General features: G+C 44.6%; 2 protein-coding genes across 2 annotated transcripts in view; one reads left to right on the forward strand and one right to left on the reverse strand.

Moving 5' to 3' along the window:
- BRIP1 (BRCA1 interacting helicase 1) overlaps positions 1-3,045 on the forward strand; it is a 194,990-nt gene extending 191,945 nt beyond the window's left edge. The window contains exon 23 of the mRNA XM_042442247.1: positions 1,627-3,045. The gene's annotated coding sequence lies outside the window, so the exon portion shown is untranslated. The remainder of the gene's footprint in view (positions 1-1,626) is intronic.
- TBX4 (T-box transcription factor 4) overlaps positions 1-22,170 on the reverse strand; it is a 34,957-nt gene extending 12,787 nt beyond the window's left edge. Inside the window, exons 1-4 of the mRNA XM_042442258.1 lie at positions 22,015-22,170; positions 19,581-19,675; positions 9,691-9,810; positions 8,956-9,103 (exon numbers count right to left, since the gene is read on the reverse strand). Of these exons, the coding sequence (XP_042298192.1) occupies positions 8,956-9,103; positions 9,691-9,810; positions 19,581-19,675; positions 22,015-22,170 (519 nt within the window). The remainder of the gene's footprint in view (positions 1-8,955; positions 9,104-9,690; positions 9,811-19,580; positions 19,676-22,014) is intronic.
- Between the last annotated feature and the right edge of the window lie 968 nt (positions 22,171-23,138).

A 23,138-nucleotide genomic window follows, 5' to 3' on the forward strand; every position in this document is an offset into this window, starting at 1 on the left:
CCTATAGTTATTGTGCCCGTTGTGGGTCTGTTTGGACAGGTTAAGTCACAGGGTATCTTGGGAAGAGAAAGACTCTTCCAGGCATTTTGCTCTTTGCACAGAAAACCTGTATGCTTTTAATGTACTTTACACCAGTGTTTCCCAAAGATTGGTCCTCCAGATGTTTTGGACTTCAGCTCCCAGAATTCCTGACTGTTGGCTTAGCTGGCTGGGCCTTCTGGGAGTTGATGTCCAAAACGTCTAGAGGACCAAAGTTTGGGAACCGCTTGTGTTACACTATGGTTTTTCCCTTTGGACTGACTCTGCTCCTGTTTTTCCATCTTATTATTATCTGTTTGCATATTTCATGATTTTCACTTGAACTGTACGCCGCCCAGAAAACTGTTTTGTTCCTAGGAAGTATGTCACAGAATTATATAGACATACCTCCTAACAACAAAAGAGTTCTCTGGGCACTTTATAGTTCAAGTTAAAGTTATGAAGGATACTCCCGGTTTTTCTAACAATGTTTTTTAAAAAGAAAATAGAACATAGCATTTTCGATTGATTGATTTCTATCAATCAATCACATATGCAATCAGTCGCATATTCAATCAATCATATATTCAATCAACTGCATATTCAATCAATCAACCACATATTCATATATTCTATCAACTGCATATTCTATCAATTGCATATTTACATAATCTATCAATCATGTAGTCACATATTCTATCAACCGCATATTCAATCAATCACATATTCACATATTCTATAAACTGCATATTCTGGTTTTGGACTTCAGCTCCCAGAAGCCTCAGCCATATGGCCCTATGGCTGAGCCTTCTGGGAACTGAAGTCCAAAACCCTTTAAAAGAGCCTGGGTTTATTTGGGGGGAGACACACATCCCAAACCCTGTCTGTGCTCCTGAAGGGCTTTTGTCCTTCAACTCTCAGAAGCTGAAGACCAAAACCCCTCGAAAGCAGAGTCCAGGGACCCTGTGGCTGATACCCCAAAACATGGTAAAGACCCCCCCTCAAAAAAAACCTTTGTACTGCAGTGACTTCCAAACCATGCCTTTTAAAGGGCTTTTGGATTTCAGCTCCCAGAAGCCCAGCCTATTGGCCTACATGGCAGAGGCTTCTGGGAGTTGAAGTCCAAAAGCCAATAAAAAAGCACTGGGAGGAATCCCATGCCACACAATACAACCAACTCTCCTTCGCACCCACCCCCCCCCCCCCCCACAAACTAACACAAACCCTTCTTTAAGATGATAAAAATGACATAATTCAAGACCAAGAAGGAATAAAACGATGTCGGATGCAATACAGGCGACGGACAGGTAGCTTACCTCTAACTGGCTTTGTTGGAGTGGCCATCTGCGAATACAGACAAATGGTTTAGACTGACAGCTGTCAATTAGCGGAGGAGAGAGGGCCATGACACCAGTTTTTAGTCCAAACCAGTTGGATTTATTAACAACTATAAGCTCCTTAAACTCTAGAAAGTGACATTCGTTTGTAGGGTTCAAGTATATTGTATTTATTAACCACAAGAACGTCGAAACCTTGCAAGGTGCATTTGATGGTGCGCATGTATCGGAAGTGCCCCTTAGATATGGATTTATGTCTTTATTTTTGCAGGGAGAAGGCTACAGCTATGGCCCAAGAGAGGAGAGATGAGCCTGCCATCCGATCCAGGCCCTTGGCTCCTGCTCCTCCGCTTCCATCTTGCTTCCTTGAGATTGATGGAGAGCAGCCCTAGACTTAGTTTCTCCACGGATAAGACTTGGGCACCATTAGGGTAAGATCGGGGCTTTAAAGCCCTTTCCCCATCCAAGCGCATAGAACTCTACCCACAGTAGCCAGCTGCATCATAGACCACTTAAATGTAGTTTTTATGGATGACATTCTCCAGAACAGCCTCCTTCCCGAAGGAGGAGAAACCGTGGCCTTTTATCAGCCTCGCATGGCATTCGGCTTTAACTGTTTGGCTGCTGTTCAGAGAAAGAAAGCTACGTTATGAAGGCAGGTATGAAAACCTCTTTTGGAAATACCTCCCCGAGCGACACAGATGTTTGCGGGGTTTGCTGTTTTAAAAAATTAAGCCTTGTGCTAGTTATGAGTCTGTTTGGACAGATGGACTTAAGTTACCCCAAACTGCATTTCTCAAGACTTGGGCGAGAAGGACATCCACAACATGAAACCAACACAACATTTGGGAGCAGATGTCCAAAACACCTGGAGGATCAACGTTTGGAAAACACTTGTGTTACACTATGTTTTCCCCCAAGCACTAGTTCTTTCTTTGGACCGACTCTGCTCCTGTTTTTATTATCTTATCTGTTTGCATACTTCCTAATTTTAACTCGAATTTGTATTTATGGTATTGCGGAACAAATGACACACTGTACCTTTTTGTTGCTGTTGGGAAGTATTTAGCTCTTTCAAATCAATCTGTTCATTAAATAACTGCACTGGGTTTACAAGAAGTCAGTAGGATATACTGTATGTGTTCTTGGATCTGGCCAAAACACTAACCTAGGCCAGCAATCTGCTCTTCTTTTTGCTCCGCAAAGTAAGTACTTGGAGATAAGACTGCCATGAAAACAGAGATCTGTTGATGAATAAGGATGGTCTTAACTTTCACTGATGAATAAGAATGGAAACAGACCTCTATTTTCATGGTCAGTCGACCTCTTAAGTACTAACCGAAAGGTCCTTCTAGTTTAGTATCTTATTTTTGGTGGTGGTCAGCCAATGTCAGGAGTATCATAGACAACTTGCCTGCCATAAAGGGCTGGAGATCAGGTGTGATGATGGATGGATGGATGGATGGATAGATAGATAGGATAGGATAGGATAGGATAGGATAGGATAGAGTAGAAGTGGTATGGTTAAGTCTTGGTGAAGTGTTGAGATGAGGTTGGGAGGGAGGCAAGCATGAGCAAGAATTAACCTAGACTTTGTGTAATGTGTAACTGGGCAAATGTAATCTTGGCCGGTCAGTTCTGACAACAAACGTCACTGGAGTAACCCTATAGTTTCTTAAATAAAGTTATTTTTCTGAGTTTTAACTACTGAAAGCCTGGTTTTCCGAACTGATGAAAGCTTTCTAACGTCGAATGGTGTCCCTAGCATCTGATATTAGGAGATGCTGCCTCTGAACATGGGGGTCCCATTCAGTTCCAGGTTAATTCCTTGTCTTCACAAAGCCCAACAGTGGGATTAAAAAGAAAAAGGCAGGGGTAAAACACGTCCTTCCCTCACCAAACATGTTATAAAAGTTAAGTCCCACTTCTTACTCAAGTCTCCTGCTCCTTGTAACTTGTGAATGGTCTCTAACACAAGTAAAGTCGTGGGAATTTTAGGCGCCAACTCCCATTTGGGTTTAGTGCCTTAATCCACTTTGAAGGCCTGAGATTGATTCCCATACACTGGGCTGGGCTGCATGTTTGTGGGGTTTTAAAAGTACTCTGAGAAGTAAAGTGGGAGTAGAGATGGGGAGGCAACCCGGAAACCAGAGTCCAAGTTGCTTGCGCCGAATCAACATTATTGAGAGAAAGACTGAGATCCAGCCCCCAAAGGCTCCACAAAGGTACCACTGTGCCCTATAAAACCCTTTCACAACAGTTTTGGGCACGAAGCCACTTGGCGGGAGATTGGCAGTGGGCGCAAACACCACTGCGCTTTAAGTTGCGCCACTGAGCCGTCGTTTCATGGATGCCATGGGACAGAAAGTGGCAGGAACCAGGGAGTTAATGCTAGAGAACTACTTCTGGATGCAGTCATTTTGTGTGCAGCCTGCCAGCCATGAAGAGGGAAATGCTTTGGGATTTCCCGCTCCTGCAAAAATGGGAACAACAGAGGTATTTGGGGGTTTTGTAGGGTTTTTCGGACTATGTGGCCATGTTCTGGAAGAGTTTATTCCATAGGGTTAGCAAGGAATATAGGCAGCATGCTCTTGATCTATTTGTACGATTTCCAAAAGATATACCCAAAAAGGCACATATTTCATCCTGTCTATAAGCAGAGAGAGAAAAAGAGAGTGTTGGAACCAGACACAGACTGGATCCAGAGGTAAGAAAAGAAGGAAACCTATAAATGTGGACTTTATAGATGTGCGCATCTCTCCTCTTAAGCTCTGACCAAGACACTTGGTCCTGTATAACTCAGAAAGGTTCCCTGAAACTGCCAGAAAACATATTGACTTTCATGCCAATAAATAAAGGGGAGCGCCATTTCGAGAAACGCTCGATTGTGTGTCGCGGAGTACAAAAGTTGCCATGGCAGTTACCGTTTTAATACAAAACAAGAGACAGCGGCCCTGCCAGCCCTTCCGTTTTAATAGCTTCTCCCAGGGAATCGTATGACCCCAAGCCTAATCCCCATCTTTAACAAACTCTCTATATCTATCCTCCTAGTAAGCAAGTGAACCGAGGCACCCTTCTCATTTGGAAACTCAAGCTGCACGTTTCATTTTATATATATCAAGTAAGAACAGCCTCTCTATAAATATGTCGGCCCTGGGATCATTTAAGAAGAGCCCTCTTGGATCAGACCAAAGGCCCAGCGAGTCCAAAATCCTGTGTCCAACTAGAGGCCACAAAGGAGGACATTTTGTTTTCTTTGGCAGAGGTATATTTGAAGAAAAGCAGGAGCCAACTGTTCGGACGGAATGGTTCAAAGAAGTAGAAGAGAGACCATAACTGCATCAAGAAGCTTCCCTTCCTTTGAGTAGGTACTACACTTGAAAATGGCACACTGTACATGGATGCATCCTTGGGTCACTTGTACACATATCCCTTGAGTAAAGGAAAGTTAGTTCTAGGAGCTGCCAGAGAATAAGCACTAGTGGACCTACCATTAGGACCTACCAGGTGGAAGGATCAAAGGAGACCTAACCCTGGACCCTCAAAGCTAGACTACTGCCTTCAACCTTTGGCCTTTCAGATGCTTTGGAGTCCAACTTCCCAAATCCTGGAGCATCAATATGGCTGAGGCTTCAGGGCGCCGAAGTCCAAAATCTCTTAAAGAGCACAGTTTGGGGACCACTGGTTTAGATTGAAGTTGGATGGAAAACAGTGGCTTGGAAGACTAGAAGGAATTACTTACTGGTCCCCATGAACCACACAAGTGGGAAGATGTCCATGTGCCATTAAAAAGATAAGATGCATTCAAGGAGAATGCATGATGTGGCAAGAAAGTAGTGCTTTTGCCGGTCTCTTCTTGTGATCCTATGAACCTATTTTCTCTCCCTCAGAAGAATTTCTTGTGTACCTCAACAAACAGACTTGCAACTTACACTCATGTTTATCTGCCAGCGACCAAACACAAAACAAAGCATGGGAAATGCTAGATACAAAGTTAAGGAAAACTGCGAGGGGCTTCCAACTACTTCAGGGAGCATGTCTTCTCAAAGCGTGCTAAATCTAACTGTTAGTAGGAATTTAAAAACTTACGAATGTACCACAGTATAGAAATGGTTTCTCCAATAGGTTTGGACGCCGGAGGTAGAACAGCACGTTACATCCAATATCACCTTTCATGCTAGTCAAGGTATACAGTACAGTTAACACAAACCAAGGAAGCTATTTTGGCACAGGAGGCAGAAAATCCCATACGCACCTCTACTTGTCCAGCGATAAAAATACAATAATGAGAGAGTAAATTACTCACAGTTTGCTGCCCTTTGAGGACTCAAAATCCGACGGTTGAGTAGCAACGTTGAATGGTAGGTCTGAACCTGGTCTATTGCAAAGCATCCAACCATCTACAAGTGGATCCCAGTCTTACCTTCTGCCAACCAAAACCCAGCATGGCTATATCTTCTGCTGTTTTGCTGATGTTATGTGGAACCACACACTCTAAAACACATTCCGATCTGAGAGAATTGCTCCAGCTAGTAAGCAAAGAGTTGATGGTACTTCGCCTCCCTTTTCGATCTATCTAGGTCTCTCCCTACATCTCCAGTTCAAAGAGTAACCTCTCTTTTTGGAACTGGAATCCCTTTAGGAGTAGATATTGCTATAAAAATAACCACCCTTCGGATAGACTGAGTAAGGAGTGCCCTTCCCTGGCCTACTGCGAGTACCAACTCGCTTCCTAAGACATTATAGGTTGAAGTTGAAGGCTTTCATGGCCGGCATCCATAGATTTTTATGGGTTTGGGGGCTATGTGGCCATGTTCTAGAAGAGCTTATTCCTGATGTTTCGCCAGCATCTGTGGCTGGCATCTTCAGAGATCTTCATCCGAAGATGCCAACCACAGATGCTGGCGAAACGTCGGGAATAAACTCTTCCAGAACATGGCCCCGTAGGCCAAAACCCCACAAAAATCTACATTACAGATCGTCTTCCTTCATGAGCGAACCCTTTGTGAGGTTGCGTTCGTTGGATTTCGCATCCAGGGGCAGCTTTGGAGGATTGTGTCTCCTTTTTCAGCCGCCGTTGGACCTCTAGCATCTTAAATAAACCTGGCTTTATTAATGGATATGGTTTGGTTGTGTCAGCGTTTCGTTTTCCTTACTGGCGTGCGTTTCCAAAAAGTGCATTCCTTTTTTCCCTTCCAAAGAAAGAAAAGAAGTGCGCGTGTGGAATAGACATATAATAATAATAATGTCTTTAAAAAGAAGCCCAAAATCTGTCAAAGGAGTTAAGCTTGCTATATCCCTAACCACCCTCCGGACGGCCGCATAAATCAGTGGTTTTTGTCAGGGCTGGTTATCTCAATGTAAAGATTTGGAAATACATAAATTAATGTCTTCCCCTTAAGAGGAGGGATTTTGCCTTTAATCAGAAGTGGCTTAAAAGGATGTCTACGTTTTTAAAGGGCTGATAAATGCCTCCTGGACCATCTGCCGCCAAAAGAGCGTCTGGCTTCTCCTACCGTTTGGGACCGAAAGGCATCCAAAAGAGGCTCGTGTCTCATGTTTTGCAATGGCTCCAAGGAGCAGGTCCAAGGCAAGGCTAGCCCAAAACATTCAAGTCCCAAAAGGAAAGGAAAGACATTCCCCTTCTCCCTATAAACATAAAGGGACTGAATTGGAGGTTAATTTTTATTTGACCCCCAGATTGCTCTCAGAATGCTAGACATTACTAGAACCATAGTTACATCTATCTATCTCAATAACCCACCTTTTCCCAAACGCTTACTAATGCCAATCGTTACAATATAGGTAATGGGATTTATTTGTATGCTGTATGGATTTTATTACTGTCGTAAGCCGCCTCCTCACTCTTCATATCCTATTACACTCACATACCCCAGACTCAAAGAAAGCCCAAAATGTAAGAAACGAAAGCAAGAAGCGACTTCCAATTTGCATTTTCGGCCGCCATTGTGTTGGTGCAACCTGCTCCGAGTGCGCAGAGGCCAACATTGGCCGCTGTCACAATTGCAAAGCCCCGCTTTAGCCACTATACCACATTAAACTTCCACCCATCTCTCAGGTGGATCAAAAGGGTGATGTATTATGTACCATCAAGTGATGTATTGTGTAGTATCAAAATGCAGCCCCTGTTTGAGATCGTATGGCAGTGATGGTGAACCTTTTCGAGGCCGAGTGCCCAAACTGCAACCCAAAACCCACTTATTTATTGCAAAGTGCCATGTCTCTCTGGCTTTCTAGCAACAAACTCTGGCAAACTCTGTGCTGGGGCGACGGCACATGTGCTCACAGAGATGGCTCTGAGTGCCACCTCTGGCATGCGTGCCATAGGTTCGCTATCACTCTCGTATGGTTTCCCAAGACTGCTGGCCCAGAGACTGCATTGAGTCCTGTTTTGATATGGAAGGCGTAAAATGCGTCCCAATATTATTCCTTCCTGTACCTGGTTTTTGAATGCAGAAGTGCTTCAAACAACCGCAATGTATTCTTACAGAAATATAAGTTTTCTATACACAATATAATGCAGAACTGGACTATCGGATGCACAGTTGTAATTGTGGTTCACTTCCCCATCCCCTTGCAGTGTTTCTTTAAGCCACTGATCCCATGATATTCTTAACCTTGCTGTCTTTTTAAGACACTTATAAGACCAAGAAAAACACACATACACATGCGCATGTTTATTCATGTTGCAGCGAAATCGAAAATCCCAGCCTTCCTAACTGTAATGCAGTTACAGCAGGTGTGTATGAAGCATACACAAATGTCATGTTTAGATGTGGTTCCCATATAATGTGATCTTAGTGATCACAGAGTTGGAAGACGTTTCATTATGGATATGGAAACATTCCCCCAAATAATAATAATTCTGAAACCCAAAACACTTTCGGATAACCTGTACTAAGACTCGGGCAGCTTAGGAAAGCTACTTGGTGGGAATAAATATCTCAGCCAGCTTTACTAGTGGCTATGCTGGCTGGGGGATTCTGGGAGTTAGAGTCCCATATAGCTTTCCAAATAGGCACATGAAGTTGGAAACAGCTCACACGCTGAAATGGGATCTGGCGCTCAGTGCTGCCATTTCCAAGGCAATCGCAGCAGTCAAAACCATTCCCGGAAAAGCAAACTCACACACCGTACATAGCTACCATATGTGTTTTGACGTAGGTAAGCAATGGTCTGTTGCTGAGCCATGGAGAATGTCCTGCATTCATAAAAACCCATCGGAGTTCCCTCCTGTGTGTGTTGCTACATATGATGAGCCAAATTAAAATTGTTCTGTATAATTGTATACATTGTCAAGAAAGTGGCAAATGGTTCACGAAACCTGCTCCTACGCAAGACCGCTAGGAGATGTGAACAAGGAACCATATGTGCCCTATGCACAATTGTGGAAAGATCACCCTCGCCTTTAAAGAAAGCAGCGTATCTGACACTTTAGATAAGGGACACTGTTTTGCTATGCCATTGCATGTAATGGGACTTGGGCATTCATGGATTTTGTTATTCACGGGGGTTCCTGGAACCAAACCCTAGCAGATAACAAGGTCCCACTGTAACAGATATAGATATTGCCACTTACGTGTCCGAAGGGGTCCAGGTGGTTGTTTGTGAGCTTCAGTTTCTGGAAAGACACCAGTTGGCGCATCCAGTGGGCACCGGTGGCCGGTGAATCCGGATGGACATACAATCGGCCGGGCATCGCAGGTTCCGCCTTTCCTGCCACCATCCTATATGCAAAGCAATTGCATAAAAATGTGGTTTTATGACACTGGCTTATAGGTTTGCATATTAATAAAGTCGTCCCACTTCTTCTACTTGCGGCTAGATCCGAACACCGGATTAGAAAGCTGAATCACTCTCCTCCCCAAAAGGAATACAAGCTAAAATGCTTATTTGATTTCCTTATTTAATTTATATTCCGCTTTTTCCCCAGCATGAGACCTAAAGCCGTTTACAATAATTTAAAATAAATAACAGTTTACTGGATACCTGTACAATCTTTTGAGAGGCCAATTTTTCATAGGACATGAATAACCCTAACCCTATGTTTTCCACGCTCATCCCTTCCAATGCAGTTAAAAGCGCCAATCATTCATACATATTGTCTCTGCCATGGACCATATAATAATAACCATATTATAATATAATGATTATATTATACAATTATATAATATGATAGAATTATATCATAATACAATAAGCCACGCTGGCATAACTCCCAAACCCATGCATGTCTGTGTGCCATAAAACATCAGTTGTCGTCGGCTGGATGTCGCACTAAAACGATTAGGTTATAATAATAATAATTGCCTACCATTTGTTGTCGCAGAATTTGTACCGATGATCATCGGCCGGGACGATGTCGATCAAAAGGATGTATTTGGTCTTGGGGTTCATCCCGGTGACTTTGACTTTGTAACTTGGAAACATCCTCCTTAAGGGGAAAAAAGACAAGAAGAAAGAGAAAAAATACATTAACGCCTTTGCCGTACTTGCAAAAGCAAACACAACGTTTGCAAAGATACGTGTGTGTGTATATATATATACACACTCATCGGCTTCGTCACAGGAAAACACATTTCCCCCCACATATCCAAGATACATTTTTCCTAGCGAGACGAGCAAATACTGTACAGCCAAAAGCCAAGAGGTTTGGAAACATCTCGTACTCGACAGATGCGCAGTTAATGTAAAGAATCCACAAAGCATGAGAAAGTGGCTTTTTGAAGGGGCTACTACAACACCCAGAATCCCCTAAACAGCATGGCTGCTGGGAGCTGTAGTCCAAAAACACTTAACCTTTCCAAGCTCTTCTTCACTGTCCCTATTAACGCAACTCTTGTGATAAAGCCACACATTTTGCGTTGCAAAAAAGGATGAATCTGCACTGCAGAAATAGCGCAGTTGGACACCATTTTGTGACCGCTTGGGCAGGAGTCCACAAAATGGGCTCCTTGCCGAAGCCTTTTGAATTGGCTCTCTTTTTTTGACACCCGGCATAAATTCACAGTGTTTACCATGTCATTAAAATTTGGACTCTCCAAAAAATAAAAGGGTAGTCAGTCTACAGTTTACCAAAACGTCCCATTCATAAAAACGATGCTTCCCCTCTAAACCTTGGACACAGGTAAGCACCTGTATAAATACAGTCGCAAACCTGTTTACATTCAATGTTGCAAATATACGGCGTGGATTCGGACATTTGGAAAGAGAGAAACGGCACCAACGGAACCTGATTTGGAAACCAATTTTTGCTTTGCTTTGCATTTGCCCCGAAACGATTGTGCATGACTCTCATTCGATTGTGAAAGTTTCGGGGCCAATATGGTCTTCACATGCAAGATCCGATTCCGGATCCGGGGTAAAAGGTAGTCTGAATGGCCCCTTAAATTACAGTTGTCATTTAAATATATCCATACCCACATACCCAAATCAATTTTTGCCTTAAATGGTACTTTTAAATCGGGGGGGAAGAATTAAAGATATTCTGGAATATCCCGCAAGGATATTTGTGAGCGCCACATCTTGAATGGCTTCTCTTCTTCTCCCTTGCGCTTCCCAAACTCTGCCGCATCCAAGCTGCTAAGGGAGCCGAGATCAAATATACTATAAATGCTAAGTGCTTTTTAATGGCGTTTAAAATTAAGCTTTAACATATGGAATTCATATAGAGGAGACAAGTCGGAGTTTATAATGTCCTTTAGAATAGCTCTCTAAAATAAATAGAGGGAGCCCGGGCACGGCCGTAATGTATACAGCCGACATTCTTTTTCGGATAACAAATGACAACTCGCATCTGATCTTAGGTGTCGCTTAAGCCGGGACTCGCTCCGTAACTACCTTTGGTAGCATTTGGCGCAACAGGACAAGCGGGGTCCTGCCAATTTTCTTGCGCCCTTTTCCAGGAAAAGGGCCGGGTACGAAGCTTTATATTGGCATTTCATCATGGTTATGAGACGCTGCGTTTTGGCATCTGCGGCAACCAAGGCAAACGTAGTCGGCAAAGTTGGATCGAAACGGCATTTGTGGGATGTTTTCCCCTTGACAGGTTGGAATGCATTGCTTGAGATGGATCAAGAGATGCCTGGGGGATTGTTCATCCCAATAGTGGGTTTTGGCTGGCAGGATCCAACGCTTGCCATAGCTTTGTCAGTGCGGATTTATAATAGTATGTCCTGCTCCAGCTAGTTTCGGGGTAGCAAGTTTCGGGGGTTTATTGGAAGGCCTGGAGGAAACTGATAGCAAAAGACAGGGCTGGCTTTATGAATAAGTCGAGCGAGGCTATTCTGTTTCCCTGCATTGGCAGCCCATGCTTGACTGTACTTAGAAACTCTCCCGATGCACCGCAAAACAGGTTTCGGCAAAGCAAAGCAACAGTGGCAGCTGGCGGAGTGGTCCACCTTGTTGCTGTGTGCCTTCGAGCCATTTCTGACTTACGGCAACCCGATCATGAGGTTTCCTTGGCATGAGTTGTGTTCAGAGGAGGTGTGCCATTGCCTTCCCGAGGCTGAGAGTGTGTGACTTGTCTAAGGGTCGCCAAGTGGGTTTCATAGCCGAGCTGAGAATTGAACTCTGGTCTCCAGAGTCCTGGTGCAACGCTCAAATCACTATGGTGGCTTCCTACTCCAGGTTTTTATACAGAGACACTCTCCAAGGTGTTCAACCAACTCAGGCAATAATGGTTCAGTTCTTTAGATAGCTCCTTTCAAGTTCAGTTTAAAGCCCAGCCAATTCTTCAAGCCACTGGCATGAAAGCAGGAGAGGCAAGAGAAAAGATAGGGAGAAACATTACTCTTTTGGTCTGCAATTCCAATAATTTCCCCAGGAAACACAACCATCATGTAATACAAATATTTCGGATTTAATCTTGCTTTTAATTCTGTATTTAATATTGTATTTTAATGCATTGATTGTAATGTACTGTATAGTGCCTTATCTATCCTTGTTTTTATTGGTCATTGACCGAAATAAATATATGTATGTATGTATGTATGTATGTATGATTTCTGGGCATGGTGTAGTAGTGGTTCGAGCATTGGACTATGTCTCCACAGCCCATGGTTGAATCCTGGCTTCGCCAAGTAAACTTTGGGCAAGTCACACACTCTCAGCCTCAGAGGATGGCAATGGCAAACCTCCTCTGAAGAAATTTGCCAAGAAAACCCTATGATAGGCACACTTTAGGGTGGTCATAAGTCAAAAATGTCTTGGAGGCACACAACAACCACCACAAAGGACAGTGTGCATCCTATACTTTGCAGTGTGGCAGTGCATTGCATATTGTGCATTTTGCAATGGCACCTATATTTTGACATGTGTTGTGCAATGTCGCTCTTTATTATTATTATTATTAACCTTTATTTATGAAGCGCTGTAAATTTACACAGCGCTGTACATGCGTAGGTGTTGTGTAGTGCTCAAGTAGTGTACCTCCATGTGCCAAAACTTATGCTGCACTGAGAGGATGCTGGACTGCAGCTGTCCTCTATCTGGCTCTCTTGAGGAACATCAGGTGTGCTCTTCTGCCAACTTATGACTGGTGTTGATCAGAATTGCAACAAACAACAACAGCCTAACGCTGCCTCCCCAGATTCCTTTCTCCATCCTCAGAGACTAGAAAACACCCATTTCAGTCTTATGGAGCTAGACCTTCCAGAGAGTCCAATCTTCCTTAGCGGAGGAGGCCGACAGCTGTTATACGCCAGCCCCTTGAAATGACAGCCCAAACTTCCCAGCTGCTCTTGACATCCCAAGGCTCTGGGTGGCCAACGGCGGGGAGGAAAGCTGGAAGGAAGCGTCTGCGGTTCCACTAAATCCCTACTGTTTTCTTCAGATGCAAGTGAACACATGCAATAAAACTGCTGCAAACTCCTCGACTCTCTTTCCTCGCCCTTTTGACAGTCACCTGTGTGCTTGAAGTGCTGTATTCCTGTTAGGATTTTGTACATGGAACGGTAGCAGATGCATCATAAGGATGCTCTTGGGCACCTTATCACATCTCCTTTCTGGTTCCCAGCCTGCGCACACCCCAACCCAAAACTCCCTCCACCATCCATTGGATCATCCACCTGCCCTGGTTTTAGGCAACATCTTCCCTCCTGCCTTTGTCCCTCGAAACTGAACTTGTCACTCCATCACAAGTTTTGCATTTCTATGGCTATTCATAGAGTCTGATTATAACCTGAGGAAGCAGTCCAAGTCTAAGTTAAGACTACAATTTCTTTCAATCAGTTGGTCTCAAAGGTGCTACAAGATCCCTTTCCGTACCGCAGACAATGAAATGTCTTTGGATAGTCCTGCAAACAGGTCTCATCTTTGCTCCAGCTTTAGACACTCCTGACCTTCCTTCCCCAAAAGCCAACGGTCTGCAGAAGATGCCCAAGCCAAGACACTGATGAAGACGTCTCAGGACTGTCTCTCAGATGGTTTTCACAGCCTCCATAGTTGAGAAGGGCTCTCTGCTGGTGGCCAAGTACAAAGAAAAAACATCCGAAGAGAAAGGAGAAAAGACCAGGGTTAAAATAGCTAAGCGATGAAGTGCGACTGACTTCTTTGCTCCAATAATGAAGTGATCCCTCCTCGGTTCAGTTTGTCCCGGGCACATTTGGAGAATCACAAATGGCTTTTAAATGAACTGTTAGAGGAGAAGCCACTTAGGGGAATTTCTATTTGTTTAATCAGCTCTTTTTTATTCCGTGTAGTAGTAAGTCCCACAGTTCCTGGCCATGTACAGCGGTTATTGACGCGGAGCCAAAAAGCCAAAACCGTCCATCCGGAGACCGGTCGGCCTTTTCGCTCGCTGAGCCTTCGACGGGGAAGGAATGCGACCATTCTTTTTTGGCAAGCCATACGGATTTCTGGCTTGTTTTGGAAAACACGGTCCATTTACCAGGAATGAGTCAACCATGATGCCAGCGAGGAGGATGGCAGACTCCTCGCCCAAAGCCACAACGAAATGTGGTTGGGGTAATCCAAACTGGGAACCAGAAATCCAACAGCTTTGGTGAGTGAGTAGTGTGTGAGTTACCTCTTCGTGAACTATCCTCCGTGGAAACATGCAAATCTGAAGCGGCGGCGAAGTAGGACTGCGCACAACATTCAACGTTCTTGGAAATCTTAGCCTGTACTATATATCCATGTTGGCCATACAACAAGTACAATACCATCCAAAATCCCCAAAACAGCGATGGCTTCATTGGGGCAACCAAAATGTGCAAAGTACATGATGCAAGCTTTCGAAGCTCCGCTGGCAAAAGTGCCTCCTACAAGCCATAGAGCCAAAAGGGAAGGATGGCCTCTTCCTATGCCATCTTACCTGAACACAACAACAACATTTTGGCATAACGTAGGCCTGTGACTCTAACATTGTCGTATTTTTCCTTTCTCTTGTATGATTTTATAACACCTTTGAAGAAGCCGGTGGAGCTTCGAAAGACATTGTAAGCAAAGACATCCATTAGAGGATGCAGCTTTTCTTAGTAGAGAGTTTAGGTTGCCTTTCCAATGCCCTCGTCCACCAAAACTTGAAAGCGAACATCGCACGCGGCTTATCGGACGCGACGCAAAGAGTCAAGCTCCGGCCTTTCAAAACTGCATTTTTTAAAAAAAGAAGAAGAAGAAAAAGAGGAGGAGGAGGAGAAGGAATCTGGCCTTCGGAAAATACTTTAGAGAGATCAAAGCGCTTTCCCATCAGGGTCCTTTTTTTCCCAGGGTTCTCCCATCGCCAACTCCTCTTATCGCCCGATGGCTTTCTATATACAAAGCAAGGGCCACCCTCTTTGAAGTCCCAGCTTAGCCTGGGCCAGATCCTGACTCCAGAATAACAAACAATACAGGTTCAGCTGAAGTTCTCATCGCTAGTTCATTTTTCAATCCCAAATCCTTTCTCTCTCCCCCCCCAAACACAAGCAACCTTGAACCCGTGGCCCTGGAGACAGACGGGGAAGATTTATCTGGTGGCAATGCCATGAGGTTATGTGGCTCGGAGTTGTATTTTTCTTAATATTTGGGACAGGCAGGCCAGCTCATCTTCTCTTTTTAAAATTTACTTAAGACATACTCTCTTTGATACAGACGTAGGGAACCCATCCAAAGATTTAAACAAAGATTTAAACAAATCCACTTTCCCGGGAGCCTCGCGGGAAGGGAAGGAAGCAGGGTCGTGTTGATCTCCGTGCCCGGTTTGGACGTTTTAGCGTACCACCCAAATGCCCCCCTTCCCTCCCGAGCCCAAACCATAACAGAGCTAAAATTAGATGCCAATTTATTCAAAGGTAAATCTCGAAAAGGGCCCTATAAAAGGCCTAGAAGTGGGAGCGTGGTTAACGACGCTGCTCCGTTTCATAACCCCGTTTTTAATGGCTCCCATAAAAGACAGAAGCTGTCGAGGGACTGTCTCTTAAAGCAAGGACTCTGAAAAGACGTAGCAGGAGAGGAGACGGCCTTTGGGGGTGCATCTGAAGCCCACCAAGAGTGAAGGATGGAAGAAAGACCAGCCGCCATGCCCTGGTAAAGGGCTGGCAATGCCCTTAGCCAAGATGAGGTTGTTTTCATACCTGGCAGGTGCTGGGGATGGGCAGAAAAGGCTTGGAGGAGAAAGCTGCATGCCATGGCATGCTCTGTGCCCCCCAAAGTGTCTCACCTTCGAAGATCCAGCTTCCAATGCAGTTGGCATGGCAGGGGTTTGCACTGGGTGACCCTTGTGGTCTCTTGCAGCTCTATGATTCTGTGTACTGTATATACCAGTGATGGCGAACCTATGGCACAAGTACCAGAGGTGGCACTCAGAACCCTCTCTGTGGGCACATGTGCCATCGCCCCAGCATAGAGTTTACCACAGTTTGTTACTAGAAAGCCTGAGGGACATGGCACTTTGCAATAAATAAGTGGCTTTTGGGTTGCAGTTTGGGCACTCGGCCTCTAAAAGGTTCACCATCACTGGTATATACTCATGTATAAGTCTAGAAATCTTGGTGAAAAAACTGTTATAGTACTTACATTGACCCAAAAAGCCTGGGTCGACTTATCCATGGGTCAATGTAAGTACTGTACTATAACTCTTTTTTTATAAAAAGGAACCATGCTCTTGTGAAAGGCAAGAGCATAATCTATGACAGGGGAAGGCAACCTTTTTGAGCCAGGGGCCGGGTTGCTGTCCCTCAGACAACTGGGGGGCCGAACTCAAAATGGCGCCCAGAGCGGCGTGGAAGCTGCGGCGGGGGCAGCAATCGGCAGCAGGACCAGGCTGGGGCCAGTCCCAAGACCTCGTTGGGCCAGATCCGGCCCGCGGGCCGTAGGTTGCTGACCCCTGATCTATGACAATCACTCATCCACCCAATCTTTAGTATGAGCAGTTATGCTGCCAGGATTCTCTACGTTCTTTGGCATTGTTTTCCTTTCCTTCGTCCTTTCGATCCTGTTACATGACCTTAAGTTTTACCCTCGACTTATCCGTGGGTCATATCAAAATCCATAATTTTGGCCCCCGATCCTGCCCTCGACTTATACATGAGTCGATTTATAGTCGTGTATATGCAGTATTATTATTGTTTTACCTCTATATCCCCACCTTTTCTCCAAATGCTCAAGGCGGGACACCTGAGTCTCTTCCTCCTCACTGCTCACTTAACATGAAGCCACTCAAAAGTAGTCTACGTCAGTAGTTTGCAAACTCTGGTCTCTCAGACGTGTGGGACTTCAGCTCCTAGCATTCCTGAGCACCGACCATATTGGCTGGGGATTCTGGGAGTCGAAGTCCAAAACATCTGGAGGAACCAGGGGTTGGGAACCATTGCTTTACATCACTGCAAGAGTAAGTTCACATCATGTGAGTAAAACCCCTGTCTCTGCTCCATACCTTCCACATACAGATGGTAGCGAAACTCAGAAGGAAGAGGGATGTCCGAAAGGAGAAACATATGATTGTGTTAACCCTGTTTATTCAATCTCAGCATATAGACCCCACCAGCCCTGGTTCCACTACAACAACGGGCGCGATCGGAGACTTAATACATGAGACCAAAGATCCATATAAACCAGCATCCTCTTTCGAATATCGGTTAGTTGGATGTCTCCAGGAAGTTCAAAAGTACATTGCAATGGCGGCGGCAGGACTAAATGTAATGCATATTTTCAAACAATGATTAGAAGAATAAGACATCCAAGATGCCAAAAATAAAGTCATCAAGAAACCTTGGAACTAGAAGAACACGCAGATTTATGCGCTGCAAGCGTCCAAGCTTTGTACGCTTCTATGCGCCATATTTTATCCGCGAAGGAGTCCGACCACTTTGTGCAAAGTTCAGGGGACTCAGCAATAACATAAATTGGGTGGCGAGTTCCCCCTCCTTTCTTTTGATGATCCTTTTAATATGGAATAATCTCTTCATTCCCCCCCCCCCTTTCCGAACTCCCCTAACAAAACAACCAAACATTGGAAAGATAGTGAAGTGCATTTTAAAGATGTTTCCACTTTATAAATCATAAGCTCTTGGCAACAAAGCTGTGCCGGTCGGAGCTGAGGAGGGGAGTTTTACTCTCCTTTTTCAACATCTTCCCCAGATCAAGCCTAGGAAGGAGTAAGGAGAAGCTCGAATTAAGGAGAAGCTAACCATAAATCCTTGGTAATTTATGGAGCTCGTCTCCTTCTTGTCAAGTTCAAGAAGGGGAACCGAACGAAGGGTTCGCAGAAAGGGATTGCTGTTTGGCCTCTAGCTGGGAGAACAGTGTTTAATGCTAGCAGGAGTCCTCCCTTGTATGTCACACCAGGATCTGTGAAACCAACCCCAAACTCGCTTCTTGCGCAAATCATCCCTTTGCAAACCCAAGGGACGTGATGCTTAGACGCTCCAGGGATCATAGCAAGGGCCTTATCAGGAACGACTTAGGGAGCTATGGCAAAGACGGAGAGGTGACCCACTGGAAAGCATGCCACGAAGAAGATGGAACCGATTTGTTTTGTACCACTGCAGAAACTAGAACAAAAAGCAAGGATCCCAAATTCCAAGGAAAGAGATTCCATGTAAACATTAGGAAGGACTTTTCGTGCTGTGAAGGCTCTCCGCTGCCTTGAATTGTGGTGGACTCTCCGTCTCCGGAAGTCTTTAAACATAGATCGCATGGGCATCTTTCGGGCATGCTTTAATTGTGTATTCTTGTGTGCCAATGGGGTGCACTTCATGGCCCTTGTGGTTCCTTTTAATAATAAGATTCTGCAAATCTATGACTTTGGGGAACAGGTCTGGAATGAGCAGATAGGTGCCAAATTTGACAAGGGCGGCTTCCCACATTTGGAGGTAATGTATCGTAAATCTAACAAAAGGATCCCTAAAAGAGCATGGGAATTAACTCACTGTCGAACTGCTCAGTGGTGCTAAGAGGGCAGGACTTTGGGACACTCAGCACAGCAAGCAGGAGATACACCGAAAGAGGCAGGTTTGGTTAACTACATTAGGAAAGAAGTGAAGAAATGCACATTTCCCATATGACAATTACATCCAGAGTACTCAATGGAACCACTAATCTCTTGGTCAGTTGCAGAGCTTGGAAAGTTGACATTTTTGGACTACATCCTGCAGGATTCTGCACCAGATTAAGTACCCTCTTACTTTATCTCCCAGCACTGGTCTGAGATAAGAGCATAAGGAGCTGGCAAACGCTCTGGACCACATCTGGTTTGCAGGATACAGATTCTCCGCTCTTGCTTTATACATTTTGCTACAGCATCAATGGTCATAGAATCACAGAATCATAGAATCGTAGAGTTGGAAGAGACTGCAAGGGCCATCCAGTCCAACCCCCTGCCATGCATAGGCCTCAGGAGCGCAAGTGGGGCAGCCGCACGACTGAAACTTGTGGAAACAATGCAGTTTGGCACCACTTTAACTGCCAGGGCTCCATCCTACAGGATCCTGGGATGTGTAATTTGGGGAGGCACCAGGACTCTTTGATACAGAAGCCCTTGCAAAACTACACATCTCATGATTCTATAGGACAGAGCTACAGCACTTAAAGTGATGTCAAACTGCATTATTTCTACAAGACCCTAATTGAGTCTAAGCCTCTATTGGGAATGGAGAGTGTTTTTTGTACTCTCCTTGAAGTCCACATCGGGAAAGCTTTATATACTTTGTGATACATGATTTAAAAACCCCAAAACCCACACGTGATTTTAAAAGGCTTGTAATACACGGTTTCAAAGCCTACCTCCCAGCTTTGGTGATGATCATTTCTGTGCCAGCTTCATGAAATTTCTTCCATAGCTCTTTCTCGTGCAGGTAGACTTTAATGTTCTCGATGGTCTTCGATAAAGGAGATTAAAGAATGTTAGGCAGCCGCACAAATGTAGCCTTCCAGACACGGTTAGACTGCAATTCCCATCTGCTCAAGGCAATGGTGAGGGATGATGGAAGCTGCACTCCCAACAACAGCTATACACTTAGAAGTACAGCCAAAGTCCCAACTATCCTCCTCTCAAAGTCAGTTTGTTCAGGCTTTAGCCTTAGCTACAAGCTTGTATTTCATGCTGTTATCAACCATCGACTCAACGCAAAATGCCCAACATCTAAAACACTTCTGGTTCCAGCTCACTAATAATGTACAAGGGTTTGCTATAAGGCAAGGCATGATGATGATGATGATTATTAAGGGCAGCCTAGAAATGCCTTAACGTCTGACCTTTTTTTGCTGGTCGAAAGGCTGAAGACGAGAGGCTCGCAACTCACCTGAACCCCTCTAAAGCATTTACCAAACCCTAAATCACCAGTTTTACTCCAAATCTAATCTGCCGATTAAAACGATCGGCCTTAAAGGTATGTTTTTCTACTTAGCGGCCCCGCAGCTTGTGTTTCACTTCAATGCGAAACGTATTCCGCACCCTTTTCTGGTAGCAATTTGTCTTTGCTTCTCGCCCCAACCTCTTTCCGATTAGCTATCCATCATCCGAATAAACAGAACGGAGGGGGGAAAATAAGCTCCGAGGCCTAAGGCACAATTGCCATTACTTAAATAACGCTTGCATTTTATAATAGGGCTTTTTTTCCCCGACATCGGCGAAGGTGGCTCCCCTCCGTTTCAGGTCTCGGTTTCCTTTTTATACGACCCGTTATAATTCTGATATGGGAAAGTTGTCAGCACTTTATAAAAACACACTTACTAAACAGATTTGGCCAATAAGGAGGCAGGCAAGACTCGCAAAGTAATTTACAACCGTCCCTCCTTTTCTGGCGTAAAAGCGCATAATTATATTTAATTGTCGTGTAAAAAAAATGGCAGGATCTATAACTCTTTCCTTTTTAAAATCATATTGTGATTTGAATAATTTGTGGTCAGAGTTAGGTTACTTTAGCATTGTGATTCTCTCCCAAACAGTTGGGACAAAAGTAGTCTAGCTGGGTGAGACGCAAGCGTTTTAATCATAGGAAGGGAGGGGAAAATCCTATTAACGCTACTGAAATCTGTATTGATATCTTCGTGTTTTACAGTTGCCACCGCCGTTAAATTCGTGCCCGACAATATTACTATACCTATAGAAATATCGAGAGAGCGTAGTGTGGTTTGAATGTTGGACTATGAGTTTGGAGACCAGGTTCAGTTCTTGGCCATAGAAACCTACTGGGACAATGTGACGTCGAAGGCTTTTATGGCCGGCATCCATAGGTTTTGTGTGGGTTTTTCGGGCTCCGTGGCCGTGTTCTAGAAGAGTTTGTTCCTGATGTATCTCTGAAGATGTTAGCCACATCTAGAATAAACTCTTCTAGAACATGGCCCAAAAAACCCACAAGAAACTACCAGGACAAGTCACACTCTCTCAGCCTCAGAGGAAGGCAATGGCAAACCCCTCTGAACAAACCTTGCCATGATAGGGTTGCCTTAGGGTCCCCATAATTCGAAAACAACCTGAAGGCACACAACAACAAACAGAATTACTATTTTTGTTTGCATGCGCTTACTCCTGGTAGTACAAACTGTATGTCCTTACAACTGGCTGCACATGATAAATATAACAGGATACCTTTAAAGCTGTTTGGTCCACCCAGGTTTAAAGTTAGGAATGTACATCACTGTTTTATGCACATTGGGATTGGATATAGAGTAATGTGTCAGGGATTGGTCTTAGACAAGAGGGTTGTGTGCCTTCAAGTTGTTTCTGACTTGTGGCAATACTATGATGGGGTTTTCTTAGGCATGTTTCTTCAGAGGGAAGGTTGGCATTGCCATCCTCAAAGGCTGAGAGAGTGCGACATGCCCAAAGTCACCCAGTGGGTTTCATGGCCGAGCTGGGATTCGAACCCTGGTCTCCCAGTGTCCTAGTCCAACATTCAAACCATGCTGGAAAAATTAATAGGGGAGGAGAATGCTTATTTGGAGGGGCAATGGCCTCATTTTGCCCCCTTTCCAAACACCGTAGCTCTACCCCATGACTTGGACCATCCTAGCTCTCCTATCAAAGCCCTCTCCAGAAACGTATCCTTCCATTACTTCCAGATCCTTAGCCTCTCCTGCAAGAGAGTTGCAAATCCATGTCCCTGGGAACCCGGCAGTAAGGATCTGCGGTCTTGGCATGGCCTCCTCCTCCTCCAAAGAGGACCTTAGAGAATAGCGTTCCAACCTCGTTGGTCTCATTCACACGGACACAAACCTGCTCCGGATCTGGGACCTGGGGGCTGTTCAGAGGCGTGCTGCTGACTCCTGCGACGCCAAGAACCGGAGACCCAGTTGTCGTTTCGGCGCGGACCGGCGGTTGTGGCGCTGCGAACCCATCCTCCGGCTCAGACAAGCTTTTCTCCTGGAGCATTGCCTTCAAGGGAGAAAAAGCAAATAATTTCGTTTTTGTTATTTCCCCCAAACTGTAAAAGACTTTAGAGAATGACAAAAACCTATTATTTTCTCATATCCTGCCTTTCTCCTAATATAGGGACTCAAGGTAGCAACCGACTACCCTGCAAGTGCACAACCTTTTTGACCCTAAGGCTTCATCTGTATCAAATTTAAGGGTTGCGTAGTACGAGGAAAGGTTTTCCTTATGGTCGCATTGAGTCGGAAAGGACTTGAAGGCACACAACGACAACAACAAGTGGTTTGAGTGCTGGACTATGACTCTGGAGACTAGGGTTCAGATCATGGCTCAGGCATGAGAGTCACACTCTCATAGCTTCAGAAGATGGCAAGGGCAAAGCCTCTTCTGAAGAAGCTTACAACAACAACAAAACCTATGATAAGGTTGTCATAAGTCAGAAATGACTTAAAGGCACACAACAGCAGCACTCTTCTAGAAGATGGCCACATAGCCACAAGAGAAAAGAGCATACCCATGTGTCTGTATGCACAATGCTGGATTATGAATTATGACAACCTTGGGGCACACTGAATGCACAAAGGATGGATGAAGCCGCCAGTTGTGCATTCTTACTCTCCAGAGACAGCAGAGAAGAAATAGTTTGTTGTTCCTATTGTTAGTGCCTTCAAGTCACCTCCAATTTATGGTGCCTTATGGTAACTTCAGAGGAGGTTTTGCCATTGCCTTCCTCTGAGTGTGAGTTGCCCAAAGCCATCCAATGAGTTTCCGTGGCTGACTAGGGAACTGAATCCTAATCTTCTAGAGTCATATTGGCTCTTCTTTTTTTATATCTTAAAATCAAATATCAAATCAGTGCCCTACTTCTGTCCCAGAAGGTTGCACCCAAAAAGGCAAACGGTCCATAGAGCATGAAAAGAGTATCATGTCGGGTGAATGACTCCCTCAACCAGATATCATAATTTGGC

This window comes from Sceloporus undulatus, chromosome 11, assembly GCF_019175285.1.
Source record: "Sceloporus undulatus isolate JIND9_A2432 ecotype Alabama chromosome 11, SceUnd_v1.1, whole genome shotgun sequence".
Taxonomy (NCBI): domain Eukaryota; kingdom Metazoa; phylum Chordata; class Lepidosauria; order Squamata; family Phrynosomatidae; genus Sceloporus; species Sceloporus undulatus.